This window comes from Nestor notabilis, unplaced genomic scaffold (assembly GCF_000696875.1).
Source record: "Nestor notabilis isolate BGI_N333 unplaced genomic scaffold, ASM69687v1 scaffold8657, whole genome shotgun sequence".
In the NCBI taxonomy this organism is placed as follows: domain Eukaryota; kingdom Metazoa; phylum Chordata; class Aves; order Psittaciformes; family Psittacidae; genus Nestor; species Nestor notabilis.
In genome coordinates, this window is record NW_009936162.1 from 85,566 (window position 1) to 105,425 (window position 19,860).

Genomic DNA, 19,860 nt, shown 5'->3' on the forward strand with positions numbered 1-19,860 from the left:
TCTCCAAAAAAACTGCCTCATGGCTAAAATCTTGGCAACAAAAGAAATACATTCAAGCACAGGTTAGGAAATGGCCTCCTGATCCTCCAAAATTCAGGTCAAGAAAATAATAGAGTCAAAGCCCTTCATAAATTCCTGAAACTCTAGATTAAATTCAGGTTAAATTTTTCCTCCGTTATATTGCTCCTGGATGCCTCTGCTTTGTGGGTTGGAAATCATCCACTAACATCCACTCACAACTCTGTATGTAGAGCACTTATACCCAGTTCTTCCTGCACCGACATCATCCTTGACTGTAAGTAGCTCTTCAGTTTCTAATATTTATCCAACAGCGATGTATTTATAGGTAGCACTAATACTCCTTTTCAGCCTTCATATTGCTAAGCTACAACAGCACTATTTCATATGAAGCTTACGAGACCTCCCACATTTTAAGAATATAGCTCTCTGGGCACACTTATTACTGATGTCATTCAGGACTTCATGAAGGCTCTGTTCTTCTGTGCGAGTTTTGCACTGAGTCTAAACAACAAGTCATACAGATATGAGATGAGAGGGTGGTGAGTAAAGGCAGTGGGAAGCAAAGACATTGGCCTAAGGTTAATCAATAGGAAATGTGTTTCTGTTGTTTATCAGAGTTGGTGAGATGAGACACTTCACATGCTTTCAGGCACTTCAGATGTTTTATATTCAAAGACAACCATCTCATTGCGTATGTGCTTCTTGACAGAGCTCCGCTGTTTCCATTCCTGCCTTGCCTTGAGAACTTTACTATGGACTATTACAGGGTGGAACAGAGTGCTATGTCTAAACCTGGAGCCATTGCATCAACAAAAAATATGCACTGCAATTACAGTTTTTTACGATGAAGTTTAAAAAATGCCATGTGGCTGAATCATTACTTAACGCTCTGCTATTCTAACTGGCAGATAGAACAGAGTAGGTGGAAAGCCACAAGATGAAAAGGGGAGCACTGACATGAACTGATGAATTTAGTTGATGCCCTGGCCTGGACTTATTCTTTTTCCTCTTGCTCCACGACAGAAAGTCACATATGGATGGACTGTGCCTTAGACCTGGACTCTGCTCTGCTCTAATCACACCACATACCACATGACTTTTAAGTGCAAACCTGTGGCAATTGTGCAGATCACCTACCCAATTGACACATCCTCAGTATCTAGGCTCTGACAGGCAACAGATCACTTTGCTCTATGAAACCTGTTCTGTAGGCATGCTCTACATTTCTCCTGAAAGGATTCTAAAACTCATTTAACCAAACTCTTCCATTCTTACTAACAGAGGCCTGCAGCAGCAGTCTCATGAACTGCATGCCAGACTGAAGATCAAAAGGGAGTTCAAAGGAGTTTGGAACCAGGGAGGGAAAAGGAAAGTAGATCTTCCTCTCCTAAACCCTTGGAGATGGTTGGGGGATTAGGGATAGGTGGGGGATACATTTTAAAGCGACTATGTTGTTTCAAGAAAAAAATGTTTCAGTCTTTTGGAAGAAAAAATGTGTGATATTTAGGAAATTCGGCTAAATCACAATAAAGAAAGTGGACACTTCCTCAGAATTATGGGGGGAGAGTGAGGGGAGGGGAAGAAAGAGGTGAATTTAGGTGGAACAGGAAAGTAAAATTTCCTTTGAAACCTGAATTTCTTTTTGTTACCACTATACAAATGACAAAAGATGCTATGCAGTGTTTGTGGGTTTGTTACTTATGAGCTGCCTTTATGTAGCAACCTATGCAGAAGGACAAGTTATTTCTAATCTTCAGCCTATCTTCCTTTCAGCACCATCGTTTTTTGGATTCGAAACTCAGCAAAAAGAACTTAAATATTTCTCAGAACAAATATCTGTCTTCCCATACTACTTCTTTAGTCACTACTGCCCCAATAAAACATCTTCTCATTGAATCCATTCAGGTCACTGCTGGCTATTGCCAGCACATTGTTTAATCACAAGTCAGGAGTTTTACAAAGGACTTTTATTCCACCTCAGAGGCTGGTATAACTGCACACTAACAAAGGAAAACACAGGACAAAGCAATTTGGATTTCTGCATTATCAGCAACAGTAATGGAAAAATATGATTCAAAAGAACAAAAGCTGGGTTTTAATCCTTTTTTTTTTTTCTTTTCCCCTCCTTCAGCTTGATTGGTATTACTGATAGCAGGATTCCTCTTCTGAAAAATTTCCGCTTTACTACTGTGAGAATGTGATTATGTGGGACACTGAGAGCCATGCCAGCGGGAACTACCTCTGTGGACCTGAGCGATGTCTCAAACCTTTACTAATGAGAACATATAGATTATGAGATTCACAGTAATGCAGATACATTTAACAATGCCATGTGAAGTGCCCTGAGCAAGTCTCTCCAGATCTTGTGTTGGAGATCAACACAGCTCTACAGCACATTTGGTTTACACACAAATTCTCATTTTTCCTTCTCAACATATTTCTTTTTGTGGCCTTGTTTTGTTTTGCATTGTAAAGACCGCATAGATCTTTCACATCTAAGAGCACCTACATTTCAACCTTGGGGAACTGTCCTTGACTTAGATCTTTAGGAGCTATCTCAATGACTCACTGCCATTCAGTCAGCATGCCAACAAAAATCAAGCCCTCTCCCATAAGTCTAGCTTCACTTTTTATTATTCAGGTGCTAAGTGAAATGTTTACTGGCTTATTTTTCATTGCACAGCCAAGAAAGAAGGACTGGTTCATATGTGACACTGAAGAAAACAGGGCTGGAATAGGTCTTCACAATAAAAGAAAGTCCCTGGCTGAGCAACCCTCACTTCTCCTGGCAACACAAACACAGATGGCAGATAATTTCATTACTTGCTGCTACATCTGAGATTTCTGACCCTCAAAGTATATTTTGTGGTATGGTTCCTTAGAGTTTAAGACAGTAAGAACATTTCTAGTGGTGTGGGCGGTGGGTTGTGAATGGAGGACAGAGGGCTGCATAACGAACTGAGGAAGACAAGAACAGGGAAGAAGATGAGATAGGATAGATTTGAAAGAATAGGGACTAGATACAGTACTTTCCCCTTCCCACTTCAGCACAGCTGACATCTAAGCTTCCCACCAACAGAGCAGCTACCTGGACTGGGGCAGCAACAGCAATGGGGAAGCTCATCTGCAAAAGCAGAACACCCATTTCACTATCTGGTCACCAAAGCAACACTCTTTGCCATGCCAACCAGGTATTTAAACTCTCACTCCAGTGTGAGAGATCCCACAGCCTTCCTAGCAATTATGTTCCAATACAGCAGGCATGTTCCAGCCTCTTCTTTAAGACAGGACTGCCTTTGGGACTCCATCTGCACTGACACAGCAAAGGAAAATCAAGCAGATGATGAGTGAGAACCATAAAAACACGGAGAACTTGAGCGTTCCCAGAGGTCTCCACCGCCTTCACCTTCAGGAGGCACTCATGGAGTGAGGTAGATGGATGGAGCGTGGCAAGGATAAGGAATTGAATCATTTAATCACAGATTCTGATAGATCTGAATCACAGAAACTGGTAGATTTCAACTCTGGGACAAGATGTGCGACTATCAGGTTTAGCCTTCAGGGTCTTCTATTGATTTTTTTAAGGCAGAAATTATCTAAATTCTCATTTCACTGAATTAATAGATGCTTTCTTCCATCCAAACAAACAGTTAAAAAAGCCCCAGGTAATAGGACTTAATTATCAAAACTGCATTGTTCTTGGGACACTTTGAAGAGGTAAGTGTGATGAAGATGTGCATAACCTAGAATTTATGTAGTGGAAATCTGTAATGCAACATGAATCTGGACTGCCTTAATTGGACCATCTTTAGAACTTTTGAAAACAGATGTAACTCTACAGACACTGTAGATTAATGTAGATTAATTCATGCTGATTAATGCTGGCTGAACACTAGGTATTTTTTGCATGATAGAGGGGGAATTTGAAAGACTGGACTACCTTGATTCACAGCATGTATAGGGAAGTTTTTCTGCAGTCATCATGAATGCTGAAAACTACTACAAAATTTAAATCTTAAAATCAAAGTTGAAATATCAGAACAATTACTTCTGCATTAGAATGTGGATACATTTATATTACATTATCTAATTGCTTTTGTGTTATTTATTCAAACATTTATAAAAGATTCAGGCACATAGCAGGGAATATAGTTACAATGAATAATTGCATTTTTTTATTCAGTGTAAATTAATTCAGGTCTCCAAGCACTATGGGAATTAGCATTATACACACAGTAAAAAGGCTGAAATGGAAGGTTAAACTGATACACCATAAATGTTCCCGCTGACTATTTTAAGCTTTTTTACATTCCCATTAGCATAGATTATTCTGCGTGAAAGAAGACTCCTGTTTGTTAATAAGAAAGACCCTCTTGTTCAGAATGCTCAAGAAGAAGACTTAGCAATAGACTTCATAGGGATGCTTCACTCTAGGAAAGCTTTAATTCTCTCATTTAGGCCACCGCCAACCATCATGTTGTAATCTGGTGGCGGGGGTGGTGGTGGGTATTCCAACTGTTTCTTCTCTGCTACTATATAAGCTACTATATATAAGATTTTTCTCAAGGATTATCCCTGCATAGCACTTAGTGCAGTTGGTTCTAAGCTCAGAGACAAGACAGCACAAATAGTACAGAAATACCAATCAGGCAATTCAACAAATAACACAGAAATATCCAACCAGGCCACTCCTATTAAAATATATTCCCATGACTTGCGCTGTGTACATACAATACATATGATGACTGATGCACATCTACGTATTACTTTCCACTAAGCTTCCTTTCTTCCTATCCTTTCTCTTCTCCCTGTAGCCCTAATTCTTCTCCACAGATTTTCTTTCACAGACATATCCATTTGACCTAACAAACTCCCTTCTGTACCACTGAACCAGAGAAGGAAAGTAGTTCTTGTGCAGTTTCACTGATTTGCATTCATCATTTCATGAGCACTGGTGGGGATAAAGCTCCTCCAAAGATGTTTCTCTTGCTATTTAAGAAAACTTCCAAGTTCTTTAATGGGGAAAAAAAAAAAAAATTGAACCCAAAGCAAAATGGAAAGATTTCATTCCATTTCCTTTGGTCTAGATCTGGGCATCATCTGTCAGGGAATGCAAAATGATTTATGTTATCACAGATTGCCTTATAAAAAATTGAAACTTGCCCCCCAAACTTGCAACTTGACACACGCAAATCCTAGTTGCCCTTAATGAAGCCCTGTGTACTCACTGAATTCTTTGCTGCATCAATAAATCACATAAAGTTCTCTTCCTGAATACAAATAGACTTTAGGTCCTGTGCATAGAAGCCACCATTACAGCTCATCCAATGCATCAGTCAATGAATCCATGTAAATGCTTATCTGTATAAAAGCCATGACCATTTTTCAAGATCATACATGACCTGGACAGTGTTATTATTAGAGGGCTTGAGTAACCCAGTAAGTGTCACACACCCAACCAAGTTAGAAGCATGCAAACAGGTTACTCACCTCAAGCACAAGAAAAGCATAAAGGCAACTATAAGGGCCCCTACTGATATACAGTGCCCCAGGTAGTTTATGATGAGAGCAATCTTGTAATGGAGCGCATACTTCCTCTGGAGGTAAAGAGATAACATGATTAAATCAGCATGACTCTCTAAGCACTGACATTAAGGAACAGTTAATCAGTTTAGGAAACAGTAATTACTTTTCCTGACTTTAAAATGATATAATAGCCCCAGGGCTGATGCCTATGTATAAGCCAAACATGCTGCCCAGGCACAGAAGTACAGGCTTGGTTTCATTTCAGTTTGGGATTTGTCCACATTTTCTTCCAAATTTCAGCTAAAAAGGGGTGTTGTCCACCCCTTTTTTTTCTCTGATTTCCTTAGGAATTCTTGTTTTCATTATTACGTTATTTTAAAACTTTGTCGTTTTAAGGTGACAAAGACACCAAAGACACATCTTCTCACTTTCAAAAGTTATAAAACACAGAATCATAGAATAGTTAAAAGTTGGAAAGGACCTTAAGATCATCTAGTTCCAACACCCCTGACACAGGCAAGGACACCTCACACTAAACCATGTTGCCCAAGGCTCTGTCCAGCCTGGCCTCGAACACCGCCAGGGTTGGAGCATTCACAGCTTCCGTGGGCAACCCATTCCAGTGCCTCACCACCCTCACAGTCAAGAACTTCTTCCTTATACCTAATCTAAATTCCATCTGTTTAAGTTTGAAACCATTACCCCTTGCCCTATCTCTACAGCCCCTAATAAAGAGTCCCTCCCCAGCATCCTTGTAGGCCCCCTTCAGATACTGGAAGGCTGCTATGAGGTCTCCATGCAGTCTTCTCTTCTCCAGGCTGAACAGCCCCAAATTTCTCAGCCTGTCTTCATACGGGAAGTGATCCAGCCCCCTTATCATCCCTGTGGCCCTCCTCTGCATGGTCTTAATGAGCCAAGTTATGCTACTTTACTACTCAAATGGTTTGGTTTTCATTCAAAAATGAAACAGTTGTCAGTAAGAATAAATAATAAGCCCTTTCCATACCCTGAAGTACGTTCTTCGCAAACTATGATTCTTATCTTTCAAATTGAGGGCACAACCAATGCAGACTGAAAGAGCTGGAATCATCTTGTGGTGTCCTTTCAGTTTTGAGAGAGCCCAATGAATCAGAGATCCTGTTGGTTTTAGGAGTGACCCAATTATGTGGTGAAACTTAATGTATTAGTATCTATTTCCTAGGATGCTCTGGAAATTATTGGTAGGTTCTTGATCCTGTAAACAAAAAATTAAGTACAAAAATGCTCCCACCTAAATCAGTGCATTTAGTGATGTGACCAAAATTTGACCTTGAAGTAACTGGAACATTCTTTATTGGTGGGCTGCTGCTGGCTTCAGAGAAAAGAGAAGCATCTCCTCTCTTTGCCTGATGGATAGGAAGAAGTAGAAGAACACTATTCATATAGGTACTGAAGGTGGTCAAAAATTGACAGAGGTTTGCTGCTTGAAGAATAAATCTCCCTGAAAAAAGGATATTTTTTTTTTCTTTATTAGTTTTAGCATTTGTTTCTTTTCAGGTTAAGCAGATCTTTCCCCAGTTTGGGATGTTGTCCTACTTCAGAAGAATGAGACCTTTGAAAACTAACCACAGAAATTTGTGATAAAAATATAAAAATGAAATAAAGGAAGTTGCATTAGTTTTCTAATTTTGATTGAACTTCCTTGGTTTCTTTTTTTTTTTTTCTGCCCCAACAATTTCCCTTAACTTTTTATTCCAGTCAATGGAATTTGTCAGTGAATGAATATTTGGATGAAACTACCACCAGCAGCTGTAGTTAATTTGTTCCTTTGTTCTGTGAAGATAGCATCTTCTAGCACTTTGCCAGAGAGCAAGCAAGCGCTCTTGGAATCATTTTTGTGATGAAACCTGTGTATATCTTCAGCACATGTGGTAATGTGCTGTTTCTGGACAGAACTCAACCACGTAATGTATTTTTAAGTCTATTATAAAACCTCCTAAAATAAACTTCCCCTGCACAGGCCTATTTTCTGAAGGAAAAAAAAAAGCCAAACCCAAAACCTAAGCAAAACAACAACCAAACCTACAAGATCTGAATTCCACACCCAGTTCTGTTAATCCTTATATCACAGGAACATCTAAAGGGGAAGAAAATATGCTTGACCTGATATGCCTACCTGAAACACAATGCTGTAATGTTCAGCTAGCTCTGGCAACCTGCTTTGCTTATTTACTTGCCCATTCAGGTCATAGAATCATAGAATATCTTAAGTTGGAAGGGACCTATATAAGGATCATTGAGTCAAATTCCCTGCTTCTCACAGGACTACTAAAACTGAACCATATGACTAAGAGTGTCATCCAGAACTGCTCGCATAGTGCTAGAAATCTTCTGGAGGGTGACAATGTTCCTCCTAGGCTAAGGATCTTGTTCTTTGAATCTGACCCTTCAGTTCGCTCCTTTGGCTCCTAACCACTATTTCAGCTTCACTCAAACTTTAAGAAGGTATGGCTCACAACACAAGAAAATGACTGGGAAAATAATATAATTAAGCTCCTCTTTGATGTACTGATGCTGATGGAAAAACAGACACAACTTTCATTTTTTCTGTTGCTGACACTAACAAGGTTTCCTGAAGGCAAATTCAAATCTCATAGAAACAAGAACTGCCTCAATGCCTATGAAAAACTAAGCTGTCAGAGTGGCAAGATCACTTTCCACCAGCCTACGTGCAATCTGCATCTCTGATAGAACTGGAGACAACACCTTCAGGGCTGAAAAACATGCCTAGAATCAGTCATGTAGTGGCCAAAGTTCAGTTCATATAAAATACTTGCGTAACTCTTTGTCTCACCCTCTTGAAGACCAATACATTTGAAATGGCAACAACCTTCTACTGTTACACAATATTCCTTTGCTTTTAGGAAGATGTATCACTTCACTAAAATGCAAGTTTAAATCCTGTTCAGGCTTAGGAGGAGGGTCATTACATTAGAAAGCAGATAGAAAAGGAGGTCTGGACACGGTAACCTTACTCTTGGGCCACGGGAGGACACACCACTGGAGTCCTGTTCCAGGCCATACCTTATGCATGACAATCATGTTATACCAGACAGCACAGAGTTATCTTCCAGCCAACTGCTACCAGATAAACTGAGGAAGCACAGCTTTATATCTTTACCTGCACCAGCTTTGAAAACCTAAGGCATGCTGGGCTCCCTGCAGCCAGATTTCAGTCGTCCTGTCTAGAGGCCTTTTTCCCTTTGCTTTGGCTAGGACATGACTGTTCACCTGTCCAAACCTAATCAGCTAGTGATTTGAGCTAATAACCACATAATGACAGCACTCTTAGCTCTTCAGATGCCAAGGATCTTCCTCCTTCTAACAGAACTTCCTGACAGGTCCTGCCTGTGTTTACAGGTCATGCCTTCCTGTGAGGCTCTGCACTCCATTTCCAGATCAGTCACTTTAGATTTCTTCCTGTTGTCAGAATGATCTCATCACTAGTAGAGTTTAAAGGCACCATATCTCTCTCCAAAGGCTTTCAGAAGCAACTGGGAACTATCTATCTTTGTCACCTAGGATTCCTCTGAGGTCACTGCTTTCCTGCTCTGAGCCAGCTGGAAGCTGGGTATCTGTGGCTAATGTGACTGTGCTCTTAAAGCAGGATACATTAACTTAAGCCCAGCATGGTGCTAACTCAGCTACACAGCTTGAAGCCACCTCAGAACATTAGGAGAACCAAATTCATATCCAGATGCCACAGACCACATAGACAAGAACAAAGAACCTAATTTATAGCTCTTTTTGGAGGCTAAGATATATTTGTTACTGCCTGAGATGTCTCCTTCTAAAAAGAACAGAGATTTGTGCCAGATGCAGTAGAGGTTCCTTTGACACAGTAGCTTGTAGGCTGAGTAGAAGCTTTCCATTTGCCATACATTATGCCATCAAACAGCCAACTGGATCAAAATGATTTCTGTAAGTGATTCCAGTACCTGGAGAAGGAGCCAAGTGGTTGTTCAGAGGATGGGATTCAGTCTGGCATTAGGACACCTACATTTGGGTATCTACCCAATATCTGAATCAATATCTGAAGCAAAGGCTAGAAATAGTTACGCACACACACAGGCACCCTTTGGGGTGCACTCAGGAGACTGTGCTCCTTAGTTGGTCCTGGTGACTGACCTCCAATTGCTGCGGCTGCTGAAGGACACACGTATTCCAGAAGGCCTGTGTCACACCTGCCAGATGCATGGAGACACACTGGGGCATTTTAAACTACACTGCGTAACTACATTCCCAGCCAAAGTGGGAACCTAGGACCAAAGCAGTCCCAGAGCACAGCTTTATAAGCTACTGCTACAGGTCTTGACCACAGCAATGATGTATTAATGTAACCCAGTGAATACATGTTACAGGACCTTATGTCTCCCAAGATTGACCCACCACTGAAAACTGAAAATTCCCTTGCTACATCATCAACGTTCTGTGATAAAGCATGTAGCCCTGGATATGGGGTTGATCTTGAGAAGTCCTGTTCCTGTCCCAGGTATCAATCACTGCATTTGAAGTCAAACCATGTAATTCTTTAGCACTCTGGCTGAGAGTGCTAAAAAACTGAAAGTAGTGTTGTTTTCTGTGTTAAAAATAAGCATGAAACACAGAGCATAACTCCTGGCTGATGCTTAGCATCTGCTAGGAACAGTCAACAAATAACAATGGGCCCACATGCGTGCTTGCATCTCACCTTTAATCAAAATGGAAGATTAGGAAAATCTATGAGGTTTTTTCTTTTTTTTTTTTGAGATCACAAAGCAAGCCAAGTATTCATCCGTAACACTGAGCATTATGTAGAGATTTAAAAAATATTCACAAATATTAATATTTGCAAGCTTGTTGCAAATCTTTAAAGATCTAAGAAATTAGATTTTAAGCTTTTGTAAACAAGGGTGGGGGAACATCTGTACTTTCATCTGCTTAAGGAACATGCTATTTAAAGAGTTTTAACTATCACCATAGCTGCAAAGTTTTTAAAAGCAAAAACAGAGTAAAGGAACTAATCCTGTCTTCTAGTCACAATACTTCTCCAGCCTCTTCAGATAAAACTTGTCTGTATTTGCTTGTGCAGAGATAGCAACTGTTCGAGTCATGCAGACAAACACATAAGGACTGTAATTAAAATGCAGTAGCAGTTTCCTGAGCTGGTACAGCAGGCTGCTGCCATCAGGCTCAGGCCTCCAGTACCAGTTAAAGTACATGAAAGATTTTCGCCCATCTCTGTTCCCCACTCTCTAAATCAGTACTAGCTGTTATGCACACCCCATCTTGCTCGTTTTTAAGAGGGTGGTTTCAGAAATGCAAATCCATTTCAGTCAGAGATGGTCTGATACCACGATCTGCTGTCCTGCTCAACTGCAACCACATTTTCTCTCCCCTTGCCTGTGCTGCCCCAGCACGGATGCAATAATGCAGTAAGATGGTTCAGGGAACTGATACATATGAAAAATGACCCATCAGAAAGTTAGTTTTTCATTCTAAGTGAGGAAGAAAAGTAAGGAGGGGCTGCACTGGGGTGGTCCCAACTTAGATCAGCTTAAATTGCTATGGGAGGCTCTCCACTATGCCATACCACCTTGAACACGTATCAGTCCCTCTGGATGGCAGTCATGTACTGGTACATTTTTTCTTACTTTCTAGAAGCCTCTAATAATAGAGGGTGGGAGGTGGCCTACCACCAAATTACCTAGCCAGTGGGCATGAGTAGGCCCTCCTCAGCAGCTGGTGTGTAGTTATCTGTTTTTTCGACTCACTTGTCAAAGCCCACATTCAGCAACAACATGGATCTTGCAGCATGGATACTGGGCCACAGCCAAAGCGCATCATGACTGCTTTGGGTATAGCACTAGTCCAGATAGTTCCCGAGTACTAAATCTGGATTAGCTCTGCAAGCAGCCCTCAGCAGGTAAGACCTTGTCTTCCTCCTCTCCATTTGCAACTGGCATGGCACAAGTCTAATGACAGAATGAGTGGAGTGAACCCCACAACATAAACAGGCCTGAGCTGCCGGGCTCTACCCTCGTTCTGAGAGGGGAAAGTCACTCCCGGCAGGGAGACAGCACAAAGCCCATGTGTGCTTATGTCTCACCGTAGCACTCAAAACAGGAGGAAGAGAACATGGCATGAAAGGCTTGAAGGTTTAAACTGTGTGAGGACTAATGTTCATGATGCCTCCAAGGAAAGCTAAGACATTTGACAAGAAAGGGACTTTGCATAATTTCTTGCAGCCTTTCTGAAGGAGCTTAACCCTATATGCTAATTTCATTCTGTAAACTTCTGTATAATGCAAGACTGGCTCAATCTTTTAAAAGACAGCTGGGACCCAAGACTGTTTTTTATGTATCTTTCTGTTTGGTGGCCTACCACCACTTATTTGCTGAAGGAAAAATGGCATTGAGATCTGGAGACGCCAGTTGTTGATGAGGCCTCAGAACTGGAACAGGGTGGAATCAGCTGGTGAAAGCTTATTTTTCAGTGCCAAAGAAGCTTTTGGTCTTATTGTTATTATTACTAACATTTACTGTAGCAGCTGTAGGCCCTGAACAAAGATAGGAGGTATCTGCATAAACATACATCATCAGGGATAAAGTGTAATAAAGCACCATTTTTTAAAAACCATGTGAGCAGGGGATATGGAAAGAGGATAAGTGTTTTGCCTGAATTCACAGGGAGGACTTTTTGCACAGATAGAAATGGAACGAGTCTCAGAAATCCCAAATTAGTAGGTTAACCTTAAGCTTAGCTTTGCATTCATGTATGCTGTGAACTGTCATTAATAAGAATGAAGAGAAAAATACAGACCTTGTCATCCAGAATAGGCTCGCACTGAGAGTAGTTTATCTTGGAAGCCCATGTCCCATTGCCCAGGCATTCTCTGTAGGCATTTCCTGACACAGACCAAAATAAAAGAGAGATGAACACTCTGTGCTGATCTTTAAACAGCCTAGCAATTTCATGGATTTAAGAAAATGTTAACAGAACAGATTATTCACAAGGCAAATCAATTTATCCCACCTCTGTGAGGATTAGAATAGCCTGCTGAGGAAAGGAGAAATAAAGGATGTAAACACATCTAGAGACAACAAGTAAAGATACTTACTGATAATGTTTTCTTACAGCGTATGGGTTCAGAAGGCAGCAAAGGTATGAGAAGAATTTTGCAAGCAGAAGCTTAATGTTATAGTATTTTAAAAAGCAGTTATATTTTGCATTAAAAATGAGCAGAAAGGCTTAGGTCTTTAGGGCTCCATCGAGAAGAATGGTATATGTATGGTAAACTTACTGCTCTACTCCCCTCGAATTTATAAACTGTAACTAGAAGAAACTCTCCTGGAGATACTGATTTTCTAGGGTCTTCCTATGCAACGACATTATGAGTAAAACTTCTGTAAAGAACCTGAAGGAACAAAATGGCCACACTGCCCAACCCCAGGGCAGGCAGGCTGGGAAAGCCACACAAGAACTTCTCTGAAAAGATTTCAGGAACTGGTACACCTAGGTTAGGATGTGTTCACCCACTGTCTGTGAAAAAGAAACCTCTTCTGATGTTCTTCCGATGTGCCAGTTCTCCCAGAATATAAGTTACTTTACAAATTGCTTTACTGAAGCACGTCCAATTGCAATGTCACCCCGAGGAACTCTGGGAATGGCATGTAGAAATACTGGGGGTGAGGAGGGGAATTCAGTTTTTGACAAGCACTCCTCTTTATCCCAAGGAACTCAGAGAGAAAACTACGCAGCACTGCTGTACAAACTACCTTCCTGCACTCATCAAAAGTACATCTAATCCCAAGCAACAGGGTTATTTCCATGCTTATTTTGAACTGTGTCTTAGAAACAAGAGAATTAAAATAAAACAGGAAATTTAGAAGGATCCCCAAAGGACACATACAGGCAACTTCCTAATGAACTCTTCATGATGTTCTTGCTGCCCTTTACCCAACTTTTTCTTGGGCCTTTGTGATGGTCATTCAGTGCTAGTTCAGCATCAAACATGAGGAAAATAGGATGTCAAATAAAAGCATCATATTGAATGTTTCTAAAAGTGCTGCTGACAACAGCCTTTGAAAAAGGTAAAAATAGTTTTGAAAAGGTGATTTGCCTTAGGACACATGAAGGAAAGTCCACATGGAAAGTAACAAGTAACAGTTCACCTAGATGCTCCAGATTACACCATATCCATACAGATTGCCAAATTTCATATTGCTATTGTCTACTTGCACTTTTTCACTGTTTCTTTTTGGAGTGACAAGGCCAAAAAAATAAAATAAAATGACTGGTAACATTTATATCAACTTCAGGAACTCATGCCAGGTGCTAAAGACTTCAGTTTCCATTTCTGTCACCAGTTTACAAATTCACACATTTCCGTCTCTTTCTTACTGGAAAATCAGGTATAAACTGCCATTTTCCATGCTATTTTTCTCATGCAATTTTGCCATGAAGGGTAAGCAGGTGTCTAGACTTCTTCCCTCACTGTTGTGTTTATTATTATTCAGTATCTCAAACTAAATGTATGTCAGGGCATCTTTCACTCTCTTTCTCTGAGACCAGGTCTGAGTGGGATTTAGGTGGTTGGGTCTGAGCTCCATCCCTAAAAGCCCTTGTATTTGGCCCCTGCTTTTGGCCAGTGATGAAGATGTCTATGTCAAATGGTTGTTGATTTTGCATCTCTGTAGCATATGTCTGACTCTCCAGACAGAGTGGGAAACTTTGGTGCTTAGTCATAAGCTGAATACCACTTCCAGGATAGTGATCACATGAAACTCTTATTTTATTCATTCTGACTCTTCCTTTCCCTCCCCATATCTTTCCAGCTGGGGTGTGGAGACTAGAAACACAGTCAACACTTAAAATGTACAGCTGGGACTACATCAGCAACTGAGAGGGAGAGGTGCATTTGAATCAAGCACTTATTTATCCATGCAAAAGGAAAATCACTCTTCTTTTTCTGATTTCTCTCTAGATGAGAAATCGACAGAAAGTACAAATAGCTTGACACTGGGTGCAGGGGGAGCATCAAAACTAGGGAAACAAGGCCCTTCTGACACCAAAGCTCTCTTCAAAGATTTCTCGTAGTTGAGAAAGAAAGTAAATTTTAGGAGTGCTCCCCCTATCCACACTAACTTTTTCCTCTGCTCTTTTCATCGCTATTTCTATTTAGTACAGAAACGGAAGCAGAATATGCATCCATGACTTCTGGAAAATGACCTGTCAGGACCATGGCAGAGCTGTGAACTATCACAAACCACATATTTTACCTTATGAGGCCCTGATGCCTCTGTCTTCTGCACTACATCTTCCTTGCTCATTATAATCTTTTCAGAAAAAGATGTGCCTCATGTTTATTACCCAGAACAAGTATTAGAGAACAGATCATGATCATAAAAGAAAGACCGAGTTTCACGAATGCCATTCATTTGTACCTCTATTTTGACATGTAACCCTTCCACTTAGGATAACAGGAGCCACAAAATGTGCCTCTGAGCTCTCCTTCAGGAATCCTATACAATAACCACAACAAAGCAGTTATTTTGAGAAACAGTGATCTGGGTTTATGAGCTGTCACCCCAGATCTCTCACATGGTGAACATGAGGAGGATAGAAGTTAAACTCTAAGTTTCTCTAGTTTAGACCCTCCTCCAGTATCAGCCACTTCTTGGAAACAAAAGCAGCAAGCAGATCTGACTTCTGGGAATGTCTCATTCCAAACGGTTGGCTTTCTGGGCTGCAAGCGCACACTGCCTGCTCATGTCGAGTTTCTCATCAATCACCACCCCCAAGTCCTTCTCCGCAGGGCAGCTTTGAATCTCTTCTCTGCCCAGCCTGTAGCTGTGCCTGGGGTTGTGCCAACCCAGGTGTAGGACCTTGCACTTGTCTTAGTTAAACTTCATGAGGTTGGCATCGGCCCACCTCACAAGCGTGTCCAGGTCCCTCTGGATGGCATCCCTTCCCTCCAGCGTATCAACCGAGCCCCACAGCTTGGTGTCATTGGCAAACTTGCTGAGGGCGCACTCAATTCCATTGTCCATGACACCAACAAAGATGATGAACAAGACAGGTCTCAACACCGATCCCTGAGGGACACCACTCGTTACTGGTCTCCATGTGGACATTGAATTGTTGACCACAACTCTTTGTGTGTGGCCATCCAGCCAGTTCTTTCCACTGAGTGGTCCATGCATCAAATTGGTGTCTGTCCAATTTAGAGACCAGAAGGTCATGTGGGACAGTGTCGAATGCTTTGCACAAGTCCAGGTAGATGACGTCAACTGCTCTGCTGCTGTCCATCAGTCCTGTAGCCCCATTATAGAAGGCCACCAAATTGGTAAGGCAGGATTTCCCCTTAGTGAAACCATGCTGGCTGTCACCAACCACCTCGTTGTTTTTCATGTGCCTCAGTATTCTTTCCAGGAGAATCTGCTCCAAGATTTTTCCGGGCACAGAGGGGAGACTGTATATCTCTGTAGATCTCTGCGCAGATGACCCCAGATAAAATAATGGCAACTTCAAATAATCTTCATATTCTTTTTTGTAGCAGCTAATAGCTGCTTTATAGCATCCCTACTTACTGTCAAAAGCAGCACAGAGAAGATGAAGAAATAACAGACTGATGTGTCCCCCAGCTTCAGAGTAAGTAAAGGAAGAGAAGAGGGAAACCAACAGTTGGTGATCTCACCAAGAGAATTCTACGATCTCTTTTGTGATTGAACATGCTGAAGAATATTCTTTCTCACCTGGTTTTCCAGTGAGAACAGGGATTAATGTGCTTTGTGTCAGAAGCATTCTTGCTCTTTGCTTTAAAGCACTGTGTACAGAAAGAAACTGGACCAAGTTCAGTTTTTCTCAAATATTGTCATGAAAAACAAAGAGAAAATGGAAGAGTCATGAGGGAGAACTCCATTGTAGAAACAATGAGCACCCAGGAAGAAAAGAACACTTACATGATCTTTCTAGGGCAACAATAGCTAGTAAGAGCTACTAGCAGTATTTCTTTTTTTCCTAGTTAAACAATTAAAAAAAAAAAGTTACAATTTTCATTTTCTTAGACAAATGGCATACTGAAGAATTCAGTATACTTTCTATTCTTGCAATTTCTCCTTCCTTATTGACTTTATTCTAAAGAACAGATACACAAATAGAGATTTTTGGTGGTTATAACTTGTAGTTATTTGTGCTGTGTGTGCACCTGCATTCATATAATCCAACTGTACCAGCAGATTTAATCTTGATGCAAGTGAATAATAAACAGTAGATGACTCATGATGACACAGGCAACACACAGCCATTATACACATAGATTTTGACGCATCATCCAATATTCATTTCTGTGCTTCAGTCTGTGGCCTCTTCCTTGACTTTGAAAATGTTGATTCTCTTTTGCTGTAGATTATTAGCAACATTCATGGCCCCTGACTGCTTCTGCTTAACCATCAGCCCAGGGCACAGGCATGGAGATAATAGGGAAGTCCCTGAATAGAAAGAAACATGCAGTAGGGCTCAGACTGTCACTCAGGTTGCTAGTTTCCAGAAAATTTATTTCATCCTCTCCAGGCCAGCTAGCATAACATATGCATTTTCATATTTCCTCTAAGGGCTGATTCAGTCATGCTAATCACAGTCATATTCTATCAATAAAGCAAATGACAGCAATGGCAGCATTCCCAGAGTTAAACACAGCAATTAAGAGCCTCTCAGACAGTGTACTGCACTACTTTCCACTACTGTTCCTGCTCTGTAGTGGTGGCTGCTGTACCAGGCCTTCATTCTACATACCAGCCAACATTTCAGCTCCATACACAGTATAGATGCACATACACAAAGACAGCAGAAGTACCAGCATTTGCAGTTCTCATGGGCTCTAAAATGATGAAAAAGGGATCTCCCTTTCTGAAAAAAACTTTGTATCACATCACAAAGAGGTACATAAAAGATCTGAGCATAACTCTAACAAAGCAGTGGCAGGAACAGAACTGGGAAATCCTATTCCTTACAACCAGCCACCCACAACAGGAACAGGGACTCTTCGATGTATAAAGCTGTTTTAAAAACAAAGCTTGCTGAAAAGTCCTAGTGAACAAGACTGGTCCAACTCCCTAAAGTCTTTGTTAGCAATATGTCACTGTTCACTCTTAGCTTATATAGTCCTTAAGAGTCCCTGCAGCGAGCAGAGAACTTGTATCACTGCAGATTTCACAGGGTCTTCAGAAATTACCTCCTGCTGGTAAGCATTCAGGAATGAGTGGTGTGGTAAGGATAGCGTAGGTAGCAAAATGGTGCCAAATCTCCCCAACTCCAGACTTTGGGAAAGGTGTGCCCAATCCAGTCTGGTTTTTTATGGCTCTTCTCTGAATAAAGCCAGAGAAACAAGCAAATAACTACAGAAATGTTTCACTCAAATGTATTTATTTATATATACCTACATACACATACATACTACTATACCGAACTTGATCTTTTCTTAGTGGAGTATAATCATTTAAGAACAACTGAGAAATTCCAAAGTGGAGATCAAAAGTTCCTTGAATGGAGAAGAAGAATAGTGTTGCATTTATCCAAAAACTGAGCATGATAATCAAAACTCTATATGCTTTTCAGCAAACAAGATTTTTAAGAAACCTCAGCATATCTGTTGTTTAAATAAAGAAAAGCTTTATGTAAATATTTTAATTATTTAAAAATGAAATTTTAATCTGGGATCAACCCATATTTAGAATTGTATCCCCAAACAGCCCATAAGCCAACGATAACGGGTAACAATTTTGATCTGACATGGAAGGACATGAGAGAAGCTTGCAGAGGGTTGTTTGGTTCATTTTGAAGGACTTCGCACATTCAGGACAGCTAGTGTTTTATAAAGGGGGAGACATCTGAACTCTGTTTACAGCTTTGTTTACAGCATCCCTGCCGCTCAACACTGGTATCACAACACCAGTTCTGGGAAAACTTGCATGGACACAAGCAGTTTTTCACAAATGAGTTAAAGAACCTTTATCCCGGAACAGTAGCATGACTTTTGGGTATCTAAACTCATGCAAAAGTAATTCCTCCCCAACATGTTGCTGTTAGAGACTCATCTAAAAAGACCTCAGTGTTGTGTCTAACCAGCAAATGGAGCAGCAACAGTCAGTATTTGTCATCCCCAACAATTTTTCTGCTACTTAGAAACCACTGAACTTAGATGACTGTGATAAGTCGTAGTATTTGGTATAACTGACTGCTTCAAAACTTTAAGTGTTTGCATGAAGGTTATATTTGATATACCAATAACACGAGACAACAAAAGTACACACAAACACAGGGTAGCTACAAAAGCTGTACTAATAGGTGGACTGAAAACTGGCTAAATGGCAAGGCCAAGAGGGCCTGATGAGGCCACCTCTGGAGAACTGTCTCCAGTTCTGAGCTCCCCAGTAAAAGAGACACATGGACATACTGGAGAGAGCTCTGACAGACGGCCACATGGTGATTAAGGGACTGAAGCACCTCACATACGGGAAAAGGCTAAGAAATCTGGAACTGTTCAGCCTAGAGAACAAAAGGTTCAGATGGGAATCTTATTAATGTATATAAACACCTGAAGGGAAGGTGCAAAAAGGATGGATCCAGACTCTTTTCAGTGGTGACCAGTGACCAGAGGCCATAGGCACAAACTGAAAGACAGGAGGTTCCATCTGAACCTCAGGAAACATATTTTTACTGTGAGGGTGACTGAGCACTGGCATAGGAGTCTCCATCCTTGGAGATATTTAAAAACCATCTGGACACAGTCCTGGGCAAATGGATCTAGGTGGCCCGGCTGGAGCAGGAGGCTTGGCCCAGATGAACTCCAGCTGTCCCATCCAATCTCAACCAACCTGTGATCTGTCATTAACAGGACACTATTATCCTCTGGAACAATTTTAAAACACAGTTTAGGTTCAAAGTTTTACATGAGAGGTAAAACTTTGACCTTAATTTCATTTCTAACAGCAGGTGATGTTGCATTTCCGAATGGAATATGCAAAGACGAGTACTTGATGAGTGGCATTTTTTTTTCTTTTTTTTTTTTTTTTTAATTGACACTGTTGAAGAACATAAAGCCCTTCAGGTAGCAGTAACTCGATCTGTATAGATTGACCTGGTGGCAGGTTGTATTTAGTCAGTAAAAGTCCATTAAAAGCATGAAACAAACAAGAGACATGAGCACAGGGTAAAGGTAAGTGGATGCAATTCTCAAGAGGAAGTTAACCACATCTTTCTAGTCATTACTGTAGTCACAGCTACAGGTTGGGC

The 19,860-nt window shown here is 40.9% G+C and overlaps 1 protein-coding gene across 1 annotated transcript in view; it reads right to left on the minus strand.

Annotated features, from left to right (window-relative positions):
* The window catches only part of CRHR2 (corticotropin releasing hormone receptor 2), a 66,294-nt gene extending 51,689 nt beyond the window's left edge, over positions 1-14,605 (minus strand). Inside the window, exons 1-3 of the mRNA XM_010018201.1 lie at positions 14,574-14,605; positions 12,388-12,529; positions 5,512-5,618 (exon numbers count right to left, since the gene is read on the minus strand). Coding sequence (XP_010016503.1) covers positions 5,512-5,618; positions 12,388-12,529; positions 14,574-14,605 — 281 coding nt within the window. The remainder of the gene's footprint in view (positions 1-5,511; positions 5,619-12,387; positions 12,530-14,573) is intronic.
* Positions 14,606-19,860: the final 5,255 nt, after the last annotated feature.